Source organism: Wyeomyia smithii, chromosome 3 (genome assembly GCF_029784165.1).
Source record: "Wyeomyia smithii strain HCP4-BCI-WySm-NY-G18 chromosome 3, ASM2978416v1, whole genome shotgun sequence".
In the NCBI taxonomy this organism is placed as follows: Eukaryota; Metazoa; Arthropoda; class Insecta; order Diptera; family Culicidae; genus Wyeomyia; species Wyeomyia smithii.
In genome coordinates this window covers 94,696,876-94,717,298 of record NC_073696.1, presented here as the reverse complement: position 1 = coordinate 94,717,298, position 20,423 = coordinate 94,696,876, and the positions used below count along the sequence as shown (strand labels likewise).

General features: G+C 40.2%; 1 protein-coding gene across 5 annotated transcripts in view; it reads left to right on the top strand.

Annotated features, from left to right (window-relative positions):
• The first annotated feature begins 11,099 nt into the window (after positions 1-11,099).
• The window catches only part of LOC129730381 (facilitated trehalose transporter Tret1-like), an 81,092-nt gene continuing 71,768 nt past the window's right edge, over positions 11,100-20,423 (top strand). The window contains exons 1-2 of one of the 5 annotated variants that reach the window (XM_055689672.1): positions 11,100-11,371; positions 18,797-19,221. In XM_055689672.1, coding sequence (XP_055545647.1) covers positions 19,176-19,221 — 46 coding nt within the window. In that variant the 5' untranslated portion in view covers positions 11,100-11,371; positions 18,797-19,175. Of the gene's footprint in view, positions 11,497-18,130; positions 19,222-20,423 lie in introns of all 5 variants that reach the window. The other 4 variants (XM_055689671.1, XM_055689670.1, XM_055689668.1 and 1 more) reach the window with 4 other exon arrangements.

Here is a 20,423-nt window from a genome sequence, read left to right as displayed (position 1 = left end):
GAGTCTGTCTGTCGAGTGTATCCTAAAAAGCGCAACCGGTTGCTTCAAAAATACCGAAACACAGGCGAAGATTTTGGATTGTAAGCAATTGCGGTCCATGTCTCTCGTCGGCGGTAAAAAAGTTTACACTCCGTCAGACTCGTTTCGCGTTACGTTTGCCGGATCTGCACTCCCTAGCCACGTCTCGATCGACCGGGTTCGTCTGCCTGTGCGATTGTATGTACCCCGTGTTATGAATTGCACCAATTGCAAACAGTTAGGCCACACAGCCGCCTACTGCTGCAATAAGGCACGATGTTGCAAGTGTGGGGAGACTCATGCGGAAGATTCTTGCAGTGTTAATGCTGAAAAATGTATTCACTGTGGGGAAAACCAGCATGAGCTCTCCACATGCCCGGTGTACATGCAGCGCAGAGATAAAATCAAGCGGTCACTTAAGGAGCGTTCAAAGCGCTCTTACGCTGAGATGCTGAAGAAGACCGTGACCACTTCTACCATAACATCGAACCCCTTTGATCTGTTGCCCTCTGATGAAACTGATTCTGACGATTCATTACCGGGAACATCTTATGCCAATCCTGGGGAGTCTGAGAAGAGGAAAAATGTTTCTTCTCCTAAACTTCCCCGTAAAGGTCCTAAGATTTCCCAAAGTGTAATGAAAAGTACGAACAAACCAAACAGTGCTGCGGAAAAATCGAAGCAAACTCCTCCTGGGCTTGCAAATTTAAAGTCCCAGAAGGAGTTCCCAGCACTGCCAGGAACATCTAAAACCCCAGTTGTTCCTTTTGCACTCCCAGTTGATGAAACAACCTCTGGATTAGTGAAGTTTTCTGACATTGTGGACTGGATTTTTGAAAATTTCAATGTACCCGATCCAATTAAAATTTTTCTTACAGCATTCCTCCCAACAGTTAGATCATTTTTGAAGCAGTTGACTGCCCAATGGCCCCTCCTTGCAGCGATTGTATCCTTCGATGCCTAATTCAACTGCGTATATGAAGGATTCTATCTCTGCCTTACAGTGGAATTGTAGAAGTATTTTACCAAAAATTGATTCGTTTAAAGTTTTGATAAATAAAAACAAATGCGATGCATTTTCCCTTTGTGAAACTTGGCTTACTTCAAATGTTGATCTCAACTTCCATGATTTTAATATTATTCGCCTTGATCGAGACACCCCATATAGAGGAGTACTTTTAGGGATTAAAAAGTGCTATTCTTTCTATCGTATTAACCTCCCCTCGATTCCAGGCATCGAAGTTGTCGCATGTCAAATGACAATACAAGGTAAAGAGCTTTGTATTGCCTCAATATATATTCCTCCCAGAGCACAGGTTGGGCAACGGTTGCTCTTTGATTTAATAGAACTTCTTGCCTCGCCACGTTTGATTTTGGGAGACTTCAACTCTCATGGCGTGGCTTGGGGTTCCCCATACAATGATAACCGCTCCTCTTTAATCTATAAACTTTGCGATGACTTCGACATGACTATTTTAAACAACGGTGAAATGACACGTATCCCGAAACCTCCAGCGCGCCCAAGCGCTTTGGATCTATCCTTATGTTCGACGTCGCTACGGTTGAATTGCACATGGAAGGTAATCCTCGATCCTCACGGTAGCGACCATTTGCCTATTCTTATTTCAATTAATAACGGGTCAAATCGCATGCGACCAGTTGACATTCCGTATGACCTCACACGGAATGTCGATTGGAAGTTATACGAGGAAATGATTTCAAAAGCGGTCGAGTCGATTCAACATCATCCACCACTTGAAGAATACAACCTCCTCGCGGGTTTGATTCTCGACGCCGCATTGCAAGCCCAAACGAAGAAATATCCCGGCGTAACGATCAAAGAACGGCCTCCCACTCCGTGGTGGGACCAAGAGTGCTCCGATGTCTACACGCAAAGATCCGACGCGTTTAAGGCCTACCAGAAGGGAGGTATACCCGACGACCATATACGGTATTCGGAGCTTGATACCAAGCTTAAAAGCCTGACTAAAGCAAAGAAACGCGGATATTGGCGTCGGTTCGTGAACGAGACGTTGAGGGAGACATCGATGAGCACTCTTTGGAACACAGCCCGAAGAATGCGGAATCGCGTAACGGTCAACGAAAGCGAGGAGTCTTCAAGTCGGTGGATATTTGATTTTGCCAGGAAAGTATGTCCGGACTCTGTTCCTGCGCAAAACATTGTTCGCGATGCGTCTCCGGGCCACGACGCGATAGAATCACCTTTTACGATGGCAGAATTTTCAGTTGCCCTCCTGTCCTGTAACAATAACGCGCCTGGGTTAGATAGAATCAAATTCAACTTGTTGAAGAACCTACCCGGCAATGCCAAGAGGCGCTTGTTGAACTTGTTCAATAAGTTCCTGGAGCAAAACATTGTACCGCAGGATTGGAGGCAAGTGAAGGTGATCGCCATCCAAAAACCAGGGAAACCAGCTTCTGATCACAACTCTTATAGGCCGATTGCAATGCTATCCTGTATCCGGAAATTGATAGAAAAAATGATACTCCGTCGTTTAGACCATTGGGTCGAATCAAATGGTCTACTATCAGATACTCAATTTGGCTTCCGCCGTGCCAAAGGGACGAATGATTGTCTTGCGTTGCTTTCAACAGATATTCAGCTGGCGTATGCTCGCAAAGAACAAATGGCGTCTGCGTTCTTGGACATTAAGGGGGCTTTTGATTCCGTTTCTATTGACATTCTTTCGGGTAAACTTCACCGACAAGGATTTTCTCCAATTTTGAACAATTTTTTGCACAATTTGTTGTCCGAAAAGCACATGCATTTTACGCACGGCGATTTGGCAACTTTTCGCATTAGCTACATGGGTCTTCCCCAGGGCTCATGTTTAAGCCCCCTTCTTTACAACTTTTATGTAAATGACATCGACGAATGTCTGGCAAATTCATGCACGATAAGACAACTTGCAGACGACAGTGTAATCTCTGTTACAGGAGCCAAAGCTGCCGATTTGCAAGGACCATTGCAAGATACCTTGGGCAATTTGTCTGCTTGGGCTTTACAGCTAGGTATCGAATTCTCTCCGGAGAAGACTGAGATAGTAGTTTTTTCTAGGAAGCATGAACCTGCTCAGCTTCAAACACAATTAATGGGTAAAACGATTTCTCAGGTTTTGGTACACAAATATCTTGGTGTCTGGTTCAACTCTAAAAGCACCTGGGGTTGTCACGTGAGGTATCTGATGAAAAAATGTCAACAAAGAGTGAATTTTCTTCGTACAATAACCGGACAATGGTGGGGAGCCCACCCAGGAGACCTTATAAGGCTTTACCAAACAACGATACTGTCTGTTATTGAGTACGGGTGTTTCTGCTTCCGCTCCGCAGCAAACACACATTTGATCAAACTGGAGCGAATACAATATCGTTGTTTGCGTATCGCCTTGGGTTGCATGCAATCGACCCATACGATGAGTTTGGAGATCTTAGCTGGAGTACTACCATTGAAAAACCGCTTCTGGAGCCTGTCTTCTCGTATTCTAATCAAATCTGAGGTCTTGAACCGTCCCGTGATTGAAAATTTTGAAAGGTTAATCGAACTTAATTCTCAAACCCGTTTTATGACATTGTATTTCAATCACATGTCCCAAAATATTAAACCCTTCTTCTAATATTCCAAATCGTGTCGACTTATCAAATACTTCTGATTCTACTGTGTTTTTTGATACATCCATGATAGAAGAAACTCGTGGAATCCCGGATCATTTACGCGTGCAGCAGATCCCCAAAATTTTTTCCAATAAATATCGAAACATCAACTGCGACAATATGTTCTACACTGACGGATCACTTATCGATGGGTCCACTGGCTTCGGTATCTTCAATAACAATTTAACCGTCTCCCACAAGCTCGATAATCCTGCTTCTGTTTACGTCGCAGAGTTAGCTGCAATTCAGTACACCCTAGGGATTATCGAAAAAATGCCCACGGACCATTATTTCATCTTTACGGACAGTCTCAGTTCCATAGAGGCTCTCCGATCGATGAAAGATGTAAAGCACTCTCCGTATTTCCTGGGGAAAATACGGGAACATCTGAGTGCTTTATCCGAAAAATCTACTCAGATTACCTTAGCGTGGGTCCCTTCTCACTGCTCGATACCGGGTAATGAGAAAGCGGACTCTTTGGCTAAGGTGGGCGCAACAAATGGTGATATTTATGAAAGACCAATTGCCATTAATGAATTTTTCGCATTTGTACGTCAGAATACGATCATCAGTTGGCAAAATTCTTGGACCAAGGGGGAACTGGGAAGGTGGTTACATTCCATAATCCCCAAGGTATCGACGAACCCGTGGTTCAAGGGGTTGGATGTAGGTCGGGATTTCATTTGCGTGATGTCCCGGCTTATGTCCAATCACTATAGATTTGACGCGCATCTCCGTCGTGTTGGGCTCGGGGAGAGTGGTATCTGTGCCTGTGGTGAAGGTTATCACGACATAGAGCACGTTGTTTGGTCATGCCCTGTACACCGTGACGCCAGGACTAGATTAATAGCTTCCCTGCAGGCCGAAGGTAGGCAGCCGGCTGTTCCTGTTCGTGATGTCTTGGCGAGCCGTGACCTATCCTACATGTCCCTTATATACGTTTTCCTGAAATCCATCCACGCCCCAGTTTAGTCCTATTCCCTTCCGCCTACATCCAACCAAACGACAAGAACACGTTAAGACCCTGGATCCGGAAACAGCAACTAGACCCGCACGATACTCTCAAGGCCCGATGGAAACAACCCAATATGCCAGTCCGTAATATCTTGGCCCAGCAGCGGAACAAATTTAATATGCTGCTTACCTATGGCAATGAAAACCATCAAACAGCAAACCTGTGCTTTTAATGCAAAATATTCTAGCTTTAAGTTAGATTTAGTTTCAGCTCGTAGTCGGCAGCGAGGATAAAAAATTTGCTTTTAGTTATTAAGATACTTTAGAAAGTAAGCTACCAGATATAATTGGCGCCGTTAAACATTGAATTGTATTTGTGCCGTGTCAAATAAACTATAGATGAAGAAAAAAAAAAAATTGTGTCCTTCGAAAAAAAAATATGCCCCACGAAAAAAAAAATGAAAAATTTTTTTTTTTGTTCAAAATATCATAACTTTTTTTTTCTTGATTTCTCCATTGTTTATGTAGTTTTTTGTAGTTTTCATAAAAAAAAATTAAGTTTTAAAATATGAGCTTCTTTAGATAAATAATTTTTAGTTTTTATTTTATCTCCCGGGGCATTTTCCCCCTCTTGCCCCCCCCCCTCCCTCCATTCGGGCCTAATGATCACAATCCGTAAGAGGCGAATGTTGGTTTTTTATACTTGGTTTTCATCGCATTAATTTCTAGTCTAGCTCTCCTAGCTTCCACTTTTAGTTTGGACTAGTACTGGGACTATCCGGATTAAAATATACGGATATCCGACCTCGGATTTCCGACAAATATCCAAAATCCGGATCAACCGGATATCCGGATATTATCCGACAGGATATCCGGATTTTCGGATAGTGGGATATGCGGATATCCGTATATTGTATCCGAACACAGTTTAATGAGAATTATGTAAATAATTACTTACGAGGGGAACTGTGAAAAAAGCCATTTTCCGCGTTACATTTCATTCGAACGGGCCTAGAAGACAGAAAAAAAAAATCGGATATCCGGATAGTATATCCGGATATCCGACAATTCGATTATCCGTATCCGGATATCCGGACATCTGAATAGTATTCGTTTACACATCCGTGATCCGAGCTTCGGATAACCGGATCACGAATATATCCGGTAAAAAGTTCCAGCACTAGCTTGGACTAGATTTCCTCCGCCGTCCCGAAGTTTTCGTAACATGGTACTCGGATTACACCCTCAAGAGCAACGTTAAACAAGGTGCAAGATAGTCAATCTTCTTGTCTCAACCCTCTGTGCGCTTCGAATGGATTCCAGAGTGGCCCCGATATACACATGTAAAACATCACTCGATCCAAGGTAGCTTCGACAAGTCATGTCAGTTCATCCGGAAAACCGTTGTCGTGCATAAATTGCCAAAGCGGGTCTCGATCGACTGTATCATACGCTGCATCGAAGTCCACGAAGGCGTGTTGGGCAGGCACGTTTTGTTCCCGGCATTTCTGAAGGTTCTGCTGGGGAGTGATAATTTGATTCGTAGAAGCGCGTGCAAACCCTTTTGCTAGAGGAGTAAGATGGCGGAGCAGAATCTGGGAGAGGACTTTGTAGTCGGCGTTGATCAACGTTATGCTACTGTAGTTGCTGCATTGTAGCCGATCGCTCTTTTATAGATGGGGTATACTACTTCTTCCATCCAAACCTCCGGTAATCTCTCTTCCTTCCAAACCCTGAAAATTAGACGCTGGAGTGCCGTTGCCGTGTTTGTATAGCTCTTCCGGTAAACTGTCCTTACGTGTGACTCGTTTGTTTTTTTTTTTTTTTCTTGTGGCCTAAATTCCCATTTGATCTTAGAGATATAGAGAACTGAGACACTGTTATCGTTTGGTTAACTTCCCTTTTGCCTCCTTTCGTTGATCCGTTAGTGAGGTGTTCATCGAAAAACAGCTTTCATCTGTTGACCACCTCACGCTCGCTTGTGTTTAGGTCTCCCCCCTCGACCCCACACATATCTGGAATCGATGTTTTGGCCTTACCGTCTCGTAAAACTTGCGAGCGTCATTAGCCCCGAAACGGTTGCTCCAGCTCTCCAGGATCTCAGTCGTCTTGCTGGTGTTTCTTTCTTCTTAAAATCGTGGTCAACTCATTCTGAGCTTGTCGATATTTGGCGACATTCTCTCTTGTGGAGATGGTTAGATAGCTTTTCAAAGCTATTTGTTTCCTCTCCATCACTTGCTAGCGTTTCCTATCAATCCAGTCATTTTGTCGACTCGACGTTACCTCACCTAGTGCCGCGGTTGCGGTCCCTCCGAAAGACAAGCGTAACTTGCTCCATCCATCGTCGAGAATTGAAGGATACAGCTCCTCCGTGGAAGGTAGTGCCTGCAGGTTGGTCGAGAAAGACGGATTTGTTGTGAATGAGATAAACCTCAGATAGTTTTGAGCGCACATGTACTGCTATTAAGTAGTGGTCTAGGTCTAGGAAAACCAGCCATCAAAAAGAGCGTGGTCAGGTGATCTCCAGGCGGATATCTTTGCTTGTAAAAAAAGGAGCTTTCAATCACCAGACCTCGGAAAGCTTTGAAGTTATGCATCGTTAACCGTTGTCGTTCGTGTCAGTGTGTAGGCTGTGAGGCCCTATCACCGGTCAAAATAGCACTTCCCGACCAACCTGGGTGTTCATATCCTCGATAACGATCTTGATGTCCCGTGGCGAGCAGCTGTCGCATGTTACCTTCAACTGCGCGTAGAACAATTCCTTCTCGTCGTCAGGTCTACCTACGTGCGAGCAGTGCACGATGATGATGCTGTAATTGAAGAAACGACCTTTAATTCTCAACAAACACATCCTCTCGTTCCAGTTGATCACGCGATCCTGCATTCTGTTCAACATATAAAAAACCTGTCCCAGCCACCATGGACTCTCCACACCTTTTCACTTTTGCGACAGATCTTCTGCAGAGCTACGATGCCGAACTTGGGGGGTTCTAACTGCTCATGCGACTTATCGTTCCAAGTACCAAGTTTCCAAATTATATTTTATTGATTGTTCGTAATTACGCTACGTTTAGCTAGGTAACTTTACTAGGATCAAACTGTCGAGTCTCGTGATGCGGCTGCCATCTTGGCTATTGCGTTTGCGACAACATGTTTCTTAATTTAGCCACCAGATCAGACGCTGTTGAGAACCGCCCTTAACCTGGAAAACAGTCCAGAAAGGTTGTCTCAGAAGGTTGGGCCTTCCTTCGAGGAGGTCAGTCCCCTCCTTCTTTCCTATCAGCATTCGGCCGAGATCCCACCACGGCTCAATGGTCGGAAAATTGAAATTTCCGGCCAAAATTCATTTTTTGTGCCAAATTGTTGGTTTTCCACTGCAGATGATTATGACATACAAGAAAAGTTTTGTACTGACAAGGGGCTGTCTAAAAACCACGTAAACTGAGGCAAATGTCTTGTATTTTCCAACAAACGTAAATAACTCGTTAGTGGAACGAGATAAACGATTACTGTTCTCAGCAAAGATGCACATAATAGTAAAACGCTTCTTATGACTTTGAGAGTTAGTTCACGATTTATCCGCAGAGATGGCGCACGAATTTAACTTTTGCTAGAAACATCCAAGAGATATGGTTTTTTCAGCAAAGCTATTCAATTCAAACAAAACTACTGAAGACGAAACGATTTAGCAAATCTCGAGTGTAGAGCCACCAAATGTTGATACAGTTTCCTATGGTCTTGTTTGTAAAAAACTGTTTTTAAACGATGCTTGATCAATTCAATGCAATCATTTATAACATTTTCTGGTCTAGGTTGTATGAACAAACTCATTAAATCGATCTCATTACCTTCCTCGTAAGACATTGCTCGCTTCTTCGTAAACACTTGAACAAAACTTCAGAACTGTAAAGCACACATAAAACTTTGATTCTTCCACATACACAAGCAATCAGACAAACTCAAAGGTATGAACCAGAATCAGTAAGCCATAAAAGACATATGAGCCGCATGATTCAAGAGCATAACAATATGTGTGAGATTGCGGGTTTACGCGTGGGAGTAGTTGTGAGATTGACGGTTAATTCAATGGAATTTTGTGTATGAAAAACCTGACTGCAACGTTGGAAAGTTCGACCATGAGAACCTCCATTTGTTTATGCTGTATGCCGACATATCCGGTACACAGCTTCTACTTCGGCTGTAACTGACGAGTAAATGCTCAAATGCAAGCTCGAACCAATTTTTTAACTCTGGCAGTGTTTGGTGAGAGAAGTTTGCGTGTAGTGTTCCATGGCCGTGTTTTCATAAAACAAACAACCAAACACATTCGGTTTAGTATGATTTCATATGCGATGTTGTAATGGGTTAACAAAATAAATTTCAGAACAAAACTTTGGGTTGATAAAAAAAACATCGTTTGAAAATAATAAAGATACACGCGAAAATCAATTTATTGCTAATATTACCCATTTTTTCCAAACAAAATGAAAAAATTATGTACAACTGAATAATCATACTAATTTTAAGTTTTTCCAGTATATTTTTGAACCTGATTGCTATGACATACGTTGATAAGTCTCCATAAACTCCAAAAAATTACATATAAAATTAAAAATTTTAAATTATCTTTTTTTACAAAAACGCAAATTTTACTCAAACTTTTAACATATGTTTTAAGCAACGTATATTATAATAAACAAATTAATCTAATAATTTTACGTTTTTTTAGTGTGTTTTGAACCAAATTGCTATAATATACGAAAAACTTTGTTGATAAATCACCCAAAAATTCAAAAATTGCAAAAAAATGGAATATTTTTAATCATCTTTTTCTACCAAAACGCAAATTTTCCGCAAACTTTTAACACATATTCTTGAAGGGCACAAGTAGGGCTCTCAGACACATTATCAGGTGCTGTGCTTACACGTGCTTACATTTAATGTTTTTGATGGTCAAAATTAGGAAAATTACGCATATTTTCAATGTGGCCTGCGACTGACTCTGTAGGGTTGAAATCCATTACCCTTCCTGTTTTAGGTAACTAATTTAATAAGCTTTCAACCATATGTGAACATACCATGATAGCTTTAGTAGGTTTTTATATATTCCAAAACATTCAGAAAAATTATTTTTCTCCGTTTCTGAAATAGGTGAATAGTTTGAAGGCATTTTTCAACATGAACCGTTTTTTGTATCAAGATTTCATTCAAAAGTTATGAAAATATAAATAAAATACTACAAAATCATGTGCTCAAAACATCCTGAATACGAACTTCGCATTTTGGTAATTTTGGCCACTCTTTTATATAGGGACCGTCTTATGTGCACGGGTTGATTACCATGCTTGCTTTGTAACTCTTATTCCGGTTGGTACCACGAGGAGGTAGATATTTAAGTTGCTAGGTAGAAAACACAAAATGCTACGGACCACAATGAGGTCTATATTATGAAAATGAAGCTGACGAAACGTACAGTTGGAAAATGACAATCAGAATCAAAAAAAGGTCGGATCAGATTAAATGGAAATCATGATAGTTGAACTAAATAAAAAAACAGAAATATTTTCCAATTAGTCCTGAAATCTTTAAAACGCAAATGGTGACACAAAGAAGAGAAAAAAAACTGGAACTATTTTTTGCATGACTTAAAATTGCGAGAAACAAATCTAAAACTTTCCGAAATGATGAAAACAGAATTCTATATTAAAAATCTCTCCAAAAAACAAATTCGAGGGAAGATTGCAGATTAAACTTTAAATCCCTGAAACTGCTTCTCAAAGCCAGGGATGCGCAAATATATCGGATGGGCTCCAAATTTCCGAAAAATGTTTTAAGGAGTCAAAAGAAAACAGATGAAAAAAAAGATTTAGTTCATGACAATATTATATTATTTGTTTACTCCCCACAAACACTGTTGATACCATAAGCGCTTCAAGTGAGAAGCAATGTATTTTCAGTTCCACAGCATCGAGGCTCATCCCCTGTGAATGTATCCCAAATGTTCGCTGACGAATTTAACATCAATGTCACGTTGGCAAGCGAATAACCTTGAACCCTGACACCTTGAACAGATGTAAATAAGCGGGAACGAACGACAAAGTGAATCAATCAAACTTCCTTTCAGGGCTAACACCCTGGGTGGCGGTTACTTTTTGAGCTGCCACTTTTCGCCGCTTCGCCCACACGGTTCGGGTGTGTGTGTACCCGATACTCACAGTATCGACTCCGCGCATGCTCCGTTCAAATTAATATCTGTCATTGAAGGCAACCATCGCACGGGCAGGACGGAACTCGCTATCGCATTCACGCCCGTACTATACTGCCGGGCGTGAAATAGCATGCTGCTAGAGAGGCGTTAGCACTTACGATACAAAGACAGAACAAAAGTATAGTCGCCTCTTTTTCCATAGTATTGATTCTATGATTTGGTGTGCTACTAAAAACTCACAGCACACGGAAGACTGTCAACCACGAGTCATCTGTCAAAATCGGTTTTCGTTGTGCAAAATCCTGCATAAAAAGAAAGAAATTAGAGTAAATAAAGAGACCGCTGGGTGCTTTAATGTCAAAACCAAGTGCAATAGTATACTAGGATGATTTTTAACATATATTTAGGCAATGATTATTGTTACTTAGGCTAGTGAAGTGATTTTGTTGTTGAAATCAGTGAAGTGCCGATTCGTGTTCTTGTTTGCGTATGATGTGAGCCGCCGTCGTGGTACTGAATGTGAGTGCTTAAGTTACAAGGACCAGAGCACGTAAACAACCGTGGAAAAAATGTACAAGGGACGGTTGGGTTAAAAGTTAAAACCTCAAACCAGGTCGAGAAAAAAAAAACACTGTCTATTGCGGGTAATTAGTAGCACGGAAAACCGACCTACCCGAGCTGATATCACACTGCGAAGCTTATCAATGTATATAGGTGTTGTTCTGTGATTGTGTACCGAGTGTTACTTGCTGTCACTTGTTCTGATAAGAGCTTTTTTGGGGTCAGATGGAGAGCGTAGTACACTGTAAATTATTATTTGTGGTTACTGGCTGTAATGGGGTTTGATAGTTTGATAGAAGGTGTTAGTTTGGAGTTACAATTTTTGAACGTAAGTGCTAGAATTTACTATGAAATGCAGGTTGCTAAGCTTCCTGTATAAAATTGGGTGCAATGCAGTATTATGGCTTAAAGTAGACATAATTGTCGATTTTTAAACACTAGAAGCTACTCTTACTAGTAATACTGAAAAAACAGAGTGCAGAAAACTCGTCTGTGACTTAGTGTGATGCTCATTAAATTGACTGAGAGGTGAAAATCAGTTTTTCTATAATGAGATTAAAGTTTGGTAAATTTCCAACACTGAATTAACCGTGCATTTATCCCGAATAAACATGATTTTAATTTTTATTTAAGAGTAAGCCATGTCAACAATATTGCTAAAGCAGATTTGTTTTATTCACTACCCTTGCTTTGCCAATCCACTTTGAGATCCATAGTTTAATACAGAACAATCGTAACAAAATTGCTGTAGATTAATTTTTTGTAAACGAAAGTAAAACATGGATCGAAAAATTGCCACTATATGTGGCAATTTTTCATGTTTTCTACTGGAAACTACGATTCAAAGGTGCACTTTATTACTGATTGAACAGTAATACAATACGTTGGCTTTTATATTTGTTAAAGGAAAAGAATTCGTTGAATTCAGACCGCAAAAAACAGGTTGTAAATTAATGCTCGTATTGAATACACTGGGGTCTTTTCTTACGCGGTGGATTTTACCACGTTTAAAAGATTAGATTAGATTTACCTATACTAAACTTATTTGATACCGCGTCCAAATAATCTTTTAAATCGCTTAAAAATAATCCGCGATATTGTAAAAAATCGCGTTTAAAAACGCATAAATATAACTCGCGTAAAAAAAGACCCCAGTGTACCTCTACTGGGAGGGCCAGACGAATCACATTAAACAAAAAGATGGCTCGTGTGGCTGAAGAAAAATGAAATTGAAAATTGTTGTTACTACTATATAGGTGATAGGATTGGTGCATAAATTTTGTGGTTTTTCAATCCGGAAGTCAAAATTACATCCTGAGTGCTTATCACCAGTGCTCTTGAGAAGGACGCACACGTGTTCGGCAGTGTATTTGGTGATGTGCGTTCACCATTTAGTGTCAACACATATCAGAGAGATGCTTTCAATTCAATAGAGCGCACGAATAAATTATACAAATTAGTTGTTTGACGGGTTTCGCCGGAGAATCGCTAACTTTTTATCATCAATTACGAATGTGACAATCCCAAAACTTGTCGGTGTGTTGGCATCGGAGCTAGAGGCACTGCGTGTTAGCCGTCAGTAGAGTTGACAGCAAACTGCAGACTGGCAGAGAGACTATGTTTAGCACATAAATATTTAAGCACGTACGTTGTTACTGCTATACACTAAGCCAACGACACTGTCACTGCCTGTGATGAACGACCATTGCGTGTCGCATACGTAAAACTTAGTGGTTTCTAATTTCATTTCTAGTTTGTCTGACCGCGCGCTAGTGCAATGCTTTGCATGTACTGTGCCTTTTATTAGAAACGAAGAAATCAATAATTTTGTTTGAACTACTTAAGGGCTTACATACCTTTGTGCTCGATAGAAATGAGAAAAGTTTTAAATTTTTTAGTTTGTACCATTTTTTTTACAACATTGAAGTTATTATTTTTCTAATAGTACAATTTTTCAATAACAAAAAAGCGTTTGCTTTTAAAAAATACCAATTATTAGTGGAGTTATGGCCATTTCCCTAACGCATTTTTTGAAAAGGATTGCGATTTTTACGATAGAGGCTTAGCAGGTCAACTAATACAATCGAACCCATAAAAAGAAATGATTGGAACAATTTTTATATGCGAAATTACTCTACTAACAAAATAAAAAACATAAATCAAACATACAGCAAAAACATCAAGTTCTATTGATGCTATTCAGAACGCTTCATTAAAATTGTTCAAGTATTACTATCAGAAGAAAAGAATTTAAGAAATTATCCATTTTCTAGCTCAATTTTCCCTAACCAATGTCTTGTTTGCAAGCAGTGATAATGGAATCAGGTTTTGAAGGATTGAAGTATTTTTTTGTAAAATGCCGCTATAATATTTAAATTACATGTAGAAACACTTTTGTATAATGATTAGAACAGCATTGAATCATAACAGGAACACCTTACTTCTGAGACTTCAGTGCTTCATTTTGCAATCCCATGGACGTAAATAAAAGAAATTTTTTTGTTTACATGTCATTTCCGATATTGCTGAAACTTTATGCAGTTGCTTTTTTTGGTAGGGAGGTCATTCTATAATACCAATTTTCATAAAATAATAAAAATCTCAGGTACTTTACCTTTCTGAAAAACTCATTTTTTGCGCATTAAAAACAGCAATGTTCACTTCAATCTGTCAGTATTTTGTGATGGTAAAATGAGAAACAAAAATTTTAAGAATTTAAAATAAAAAATATTTTAAATTAAAAAAATTTGCCTTCAGCAAAGTTGAAGATAGCATTTTTGTCGTTCCGTAAGAAATATACAATATGAGAAAAAAATCTTCTCAAGAAAAAGTTAAAGAAATCATTATAAATTGAATACCTAAAATATCTATTTTTTATTGATCCGACATTTTTTTCACAAAAACTACACATTACTGTCTATACTATAAAAATTAAAAAGTGATTACCTATTTTGAAAAAGGTTTTTTTTGCCATGTATACTTTTTTGGAAGGATAAAATTATTATCTACATCTTTGCTGAAAACACTATACCGATCTAACAAACCGCTGAAAACACTATACCGATGCTAAAAATATTTTTTATCAATAATAGACTCTCTGCGCAGGAGATTATCCACAAGTTCGATTTATGTCATCACAAAACCCGGGACATCAAGTTACGCTCATGTTTACCCTGTTCCGATCATGATCAGCTTTTTGCATTTTTATTTCGAATTTATACTCTGTATAATTTTTCAAAATCGCTGGTTGCGAACTTGCGAAACACGTTTTTCTGATCCAAGATGGCGGCGAGATCCAAGATAGCGGCCAATTTTAACTACTTCATATGAAAGCTCCATCATCCCTTTTTAAAACAACGTGCTGTTTGTAGGGGGTTCAGTGACAAATTCGAGAGAAATAAATCAATATAACGATCATGAATTGCTCAAAATTCCTAAAAACCAAGTGGTTAACTTCGTGCCCGAGGGATCCATCAATATGAACTAACCAAAGTGAAATTTGGAAAATCTTCTGTGGTTTTCTCATTTTCACTACTTTCAATCATTAAGATACAAAAATTTTAAAGACCGACGGTTCCAGCGAGAATTGCTCTGTTGAAAAAATTGTAAGTTTTAACTTTTTCAATTCACTGCTAACTAAACTTTTTTTCTGTCACACGTTTTAGCTTAAGTAATTTTTCGCCTTTTTTAATTTTTTATCAGTTCAACTTTCCCCTTTTTTATTGTTTTACCTTTTTGTCATTTAACCTTTCTATTTTTATTTGTCCTTTTCAACCTCATGTTTTTCCAACTTTTTGGCTGGCACCACATTTCTCCTTAAAGCATCACTAGCGTGCAGGAGAATATCTTTCACTGCGAAAACAACTGCTTTCTCACTGGTGAGTAAAGTGACGCACTTGCATGAAGAGAACAGCGAATCGTATGTATCTGAGTATCATGCAAGAAAACACCGCAGTGGAATCTGAAATATCTTTCAAGATAGATATCAAATTGGTGTGAGCTTTTAAAACATTACGCTCAATAAATATACAACAGAGCTCACTGCAGTGTTTTCACAGTGTGTCTTTTAAGCATATGTCAAATGAGAGGAGCATCTAGGTAAGACAGTAGATTGCGTTGTTTGCCTGCATCTCGAAACTAAAAAAATAAAACAAATAAAACCCGTCACGCATGTTTGCTCTTCGAGTGCTATCGAATTAATCTCAGCAGTAGAGATGGATAATCAACTCGCGAAATGATCTAAAGAGCTGGTTCTTCAAAATGAGCGAATGATCTACCGCTCTTTGTCATAGAGTAAAAACTCATTCCTTACTTCTGACAAAAAGCTGGTGGCTGATTTCGCTAATCAGACACCGTATGCTAAAGCTACGTGAAAGCTTTGCACTTTTCTTAACGAGCGCAAAGCTACGCGTGCAATTACCACCCATCCATCGGCGGCTGCGAAAGCAAGCAAAGATTAACCTGCCACAGTTCACCCCCAATCACAAAGGATCTCGAATGGAAAGCAAAAATGGAACGTAAAGAGTATTTTTTGGAAATATAGTCCAATTCCCATATCCTGAACAAATGAAAATATCACCAATCGATTTATTGACCAATTTTACATAAGAAATGCCAAATTGCAGGTTGCCAACCCAGCGACTTCTAATTAGTGGGTATTTGGGTTCATTTTTCCAGTGTGCACCAGTTGGCAAAGTGACTCACTTTCTTGAAGAGAATAGCGAATCGTGTTTATCTGAGGAGCATGCAGTACCGCGGTAGAATCTGAAATCTCTCTCTGGAGATGAACTGGTCTGACACGAAAGGGCATCACGCCCAATAACTACAAAACATAGCACACTGCATTGTTTTTACTGAATGACCTTCAAGTATATATCTATTGAGAGGAACATTTAGGTAGGAAAGTAGATTGCGTTGTTTACTTTGAATCTCGAAACTTAAAAAAATCGCTCGTCACGCACGTTTGCTTTTTGAATGCTGTCGAATTCATTTCAGTAGTAGAAGTGGGCAACCTACTCGCGAATCAATATAATGAGCAGGTTCTACAAAGTGATTGACTGATCTATCGCTCTTTTTAAAAGAGCGGTAACTCACCTCTTACTTCAGTCAATAAGCTGATAGCTAATTTCGTTGATCAGACACCGCAAGAGAGAAGTTTGTGAAAGCTTTACACTTTTCCTCCCGAGCGCAAAGCTATGCATGCAATTGCCATAGAACTCCCAGCAACCAGCTGCCACTGACTGTTTGCTATGCATAACCAGCGAGAGCAAGCAAAAATTAACTTGCCATAGTTCACCCACAAACACAAAGGCCCACGAATTATACATGCAAAAGTGAAACGAAAAGAGCGAAAGAACTAGTCCACAGTTCTTCTGAATTTATGTAGATGCAAGACAATCCGCTCGTCAGCTGATCAGAAAAGTTAGATTTAAAGAACGAAATCTTTTGATCGCTCTCAAAAAAACTAATTCTTCCGGTGAACAAGTTCTTTCGATCAGCTCGCAGGCAATCTGCTTGATGAAAAACGGAAAGAGCGAGTGAGCGGTTAAAAAGAACTAGTTCACCTCAGTGTGCGAAATCGCTCTGATTCGTCACTGCATGGAAGCCGCCACCTCTACTCAGCAGTGCACGCCGCGATGTACCTCTGTGTATTCTAACTAGAGTGATTCACCACTCTTGATTCGCTCAGCTGTGGCGTAAGCAGCAATTGTATTAATTTTTCTGCGAGCAGCAGAGACACAGCTCAAAGCAGAAGGAAAAAGTGTGGTGAAAAAATTGCCACACGCAACACTCATGCTGGACGAGAAGTGAACGGTGAATATTTACTCTGGCATATGGAGGAGAATAACAAGTCTGTGCTTAACTACCGTGAGGCGCCCTAATTCAGTGCAGCTCCTTATTCCGTGCACTTCGTATCAAGATGTGAAAAAATGTGTACAAATTTCAAAAAGAGCGTTTTAAGGTGTTTTTATATACACCGCAAATCATCTTCAAATCTATTTTTTGAAAATCTTCTTAAATTTGATATTTTTTCACATTTTCTGATTTAATCGTTAGGTTCTTCGTCATTTTTTCTTGTTTTTTATTGTTAATAAGTGAATAAATGTGAATCCAGACAAAAATCCACATCCTAGCGAGAAACTGTTTTTGAAAACATCAAAAAATCAACATCAAATTACTACATTATACCTTTTCAATATTTTACTTCGACAAAATTGTTATTCCAAATTTTACTTTTTTATTACTCGACACCAACTCAACCTTTCAACATTCGCATTTCAGCTTACTTTTTCCGTTTTCTTGACGTGGGACACGTGTTAATTTAGTAGCATGCTGTGGAAAGTGTTACAAAAATGTGACATCTTGGAATGCATTACATGCTACCACCCATGAACGGGGTTTTAATGCCAATGTCTTGGAATTATCGAATTCATTATGTCTTGGAAAAACAAGCCGTTTGACAGATAACCATGAAGTAGTAATACTAACACCTGTCCACTAGTTTTCATTGAACTGATTGATTGCAATTATCGCCTTCAATCGGAGACTTCAATGTGCATAAGGTGCAAACCTTCAGAAAGGACTTTGTATGTTATTTTTGTTGTTGTTTGTTTTTGCAAAACAACTTCCCAAACAGTTCCCAGTGATGATTCAAGCATCATATTATTTATACCCGTTTCTTTCTGTTGGCACTGCAACTGCGACTGCATCTGTAAGCATTGATAAGCCGCTAGATCCAAGGATGCTGAACGAAGGCACGTCCACCCCGGTGAACTCGTGAAACGAACAATAAATAAAGTGTGGTGCATCTCTGTCGCCGGGCGTCCTTCTCATTTAGTTTCGTTCGTTCGCACAGATGAACTGGTGCGTGAATCGCAGTCATGCTGTAAATTTACGACCTCGAACAATGGGAGCTTTGCCGTCGTCGCGCCGGGATATTATTTGCCGGTCCTGGTGAATAGAATTTGTTTATGTACGTGCAATATACAGCGCTGCAACTGCATCTGCACCAGTGTATATGCATAGGGTACCTGCTGTGTGTGCATCGGTTGGTGTCCGTTTATTGTTATTATCAGTTGCACACTGCACCAGAGACAAGAATCTGCATTCCCAACACAACACAAATGCGTTGAAGATGATGATGGTGATGACGACAACGACAACGACCACGACGACTACGCCGCGAGATGTTTGGTGGTCTTGATCGCCTCGTGTTCGTTATCGAAAAAATAAACAAAAATAAATCCAAACTAGGAACAACCGCGCCGAGGAACGTACGTAGTGACTGTCGTTTTGTTTAGCAAGTCTGTTGGTGGGAAGTAAGGGAAGAAGGTAGGAAAAAAGGCACTTGGAGTTGATACTATACACTCTTCTACACACAAGGCTCCGGCGAAGAGAAATAGCAGCGCCGCAGCAGTCGTAAGAGCAGAAGGAGGAGAAGGAGGAGTAGGTTTTACGAATCCATCCATAAACTGTCGATGGTCATGCTCCGAGCGCTCTTCACAGTTGTTCAGCGGCTTTGGACGAATACGGACGCGAGTGAAAGTGAAATCGCGAGTTTTGCTCAAATTTTGAAGGGTGGTTTTTTCGTGAGACATTATTACTAAACTGGTTTTGGGGAAAAACCAATTTCGTGTGCCAATCAATCCGAGCTTTAGCCGCTCCGTTTTGCCAGTGTCGTCTCCGGCTGCCGGTTTTTCAGCGTCGAGCACTGCCAAGTGCGTGAATCAATAGTTAAGGAAGCGACGTGCTCAAATTTCAAATGTTATCCAAAGGCATTAGGAATCAGTATTTTGCAACAATCTGTGGTAAGTTTTAAATTTTGCTTACACTTGGGTTTTTGTGTTTAGCTTCGGCATTCTAAGGGGGCCCGTATCTGTTGCGCTCGAGTGATGGTTTTTTTTTTGGGAGCGCACCAAGATCGAATGCTCCACAGGCGGCGAACTGCGAACCGCCGCGTGAAGAGACAGAGAGTGCATGTGGGTTTATTGAGCATATATTCATATATACTTACAATATACAACATTGGACCAAAACACACGCGGTATACCGTGCTATGTTGTGATGTTTTTTTCCTTCTTTTTCTTCTTCTTCTCTCTCTCGCCTATTTTGCGGTGTTGGTTCGCCGCGAACGGCGGCGTGTGACATGATGACCTAAAACAACTACCATTTAAGGCGCATGCTTGTGTTGTTACGCAATCCGCGGCCGACACGCACATATGAAGCACGCGAGAGACTGGGAGGGAAAAAACAGCATCAGGTTGATCATAGTTTTACTCCCGTGAAACATATTCCGACACCATATCGAAACTTGTTACCTGATCTTCACCTCGCGCTCAGCAGCTCGCTTCGGTTGCTCTTGTCCGCGCTGGGATTGCATCCTGCCCTATGGTTCCACGCGAAACCTGGGATTGGAGACTACGCATACACCTGCGCACGGCCCAACCACGGAAAGTGAAACTGATCGTTCGTTCGTTCTTTCCCAGCGCGGTCGGAGATCGGGTCTTTTTTTCGTCGATCGATTTTTTTTTCGTTGGGACCTGAGTAGCTGAACATGCAAATAGTTACTTGTTGTCACCCACTTAGGAAAGCTCGTTGACACCTGATAAGACAAATCTATTTACTTTAGTTATGGAATTCTGTGTCATGAACAACTACGGCTGTTGGGTTGTTGGGAGATAAAAAGCTTGGTGATATAAGTCCGCTGTCGTTGCGCATCGTACATCGTGGTGGCTAATTATTTTTATAGTCAGGGTCTGCCTGTTCCGAATGATTTATCGCGGTCGGAAATTATTAGTTTCGAGTCACAAAGAATTTTTGAAATATATGTTCAGCACGGAAAATGAAATTATTTTTGTCACAAGTCCAATGGACGCAGAAGAAGTTGTTTGATGATACCGGTAAATATTTGAAATAGATTTACATTATACAGTATATTTCCGATCATGGTACATTTTTGGACTGTTCCGATCATGATACAACACCTTAAAATAACAGTTAACATAAAGTA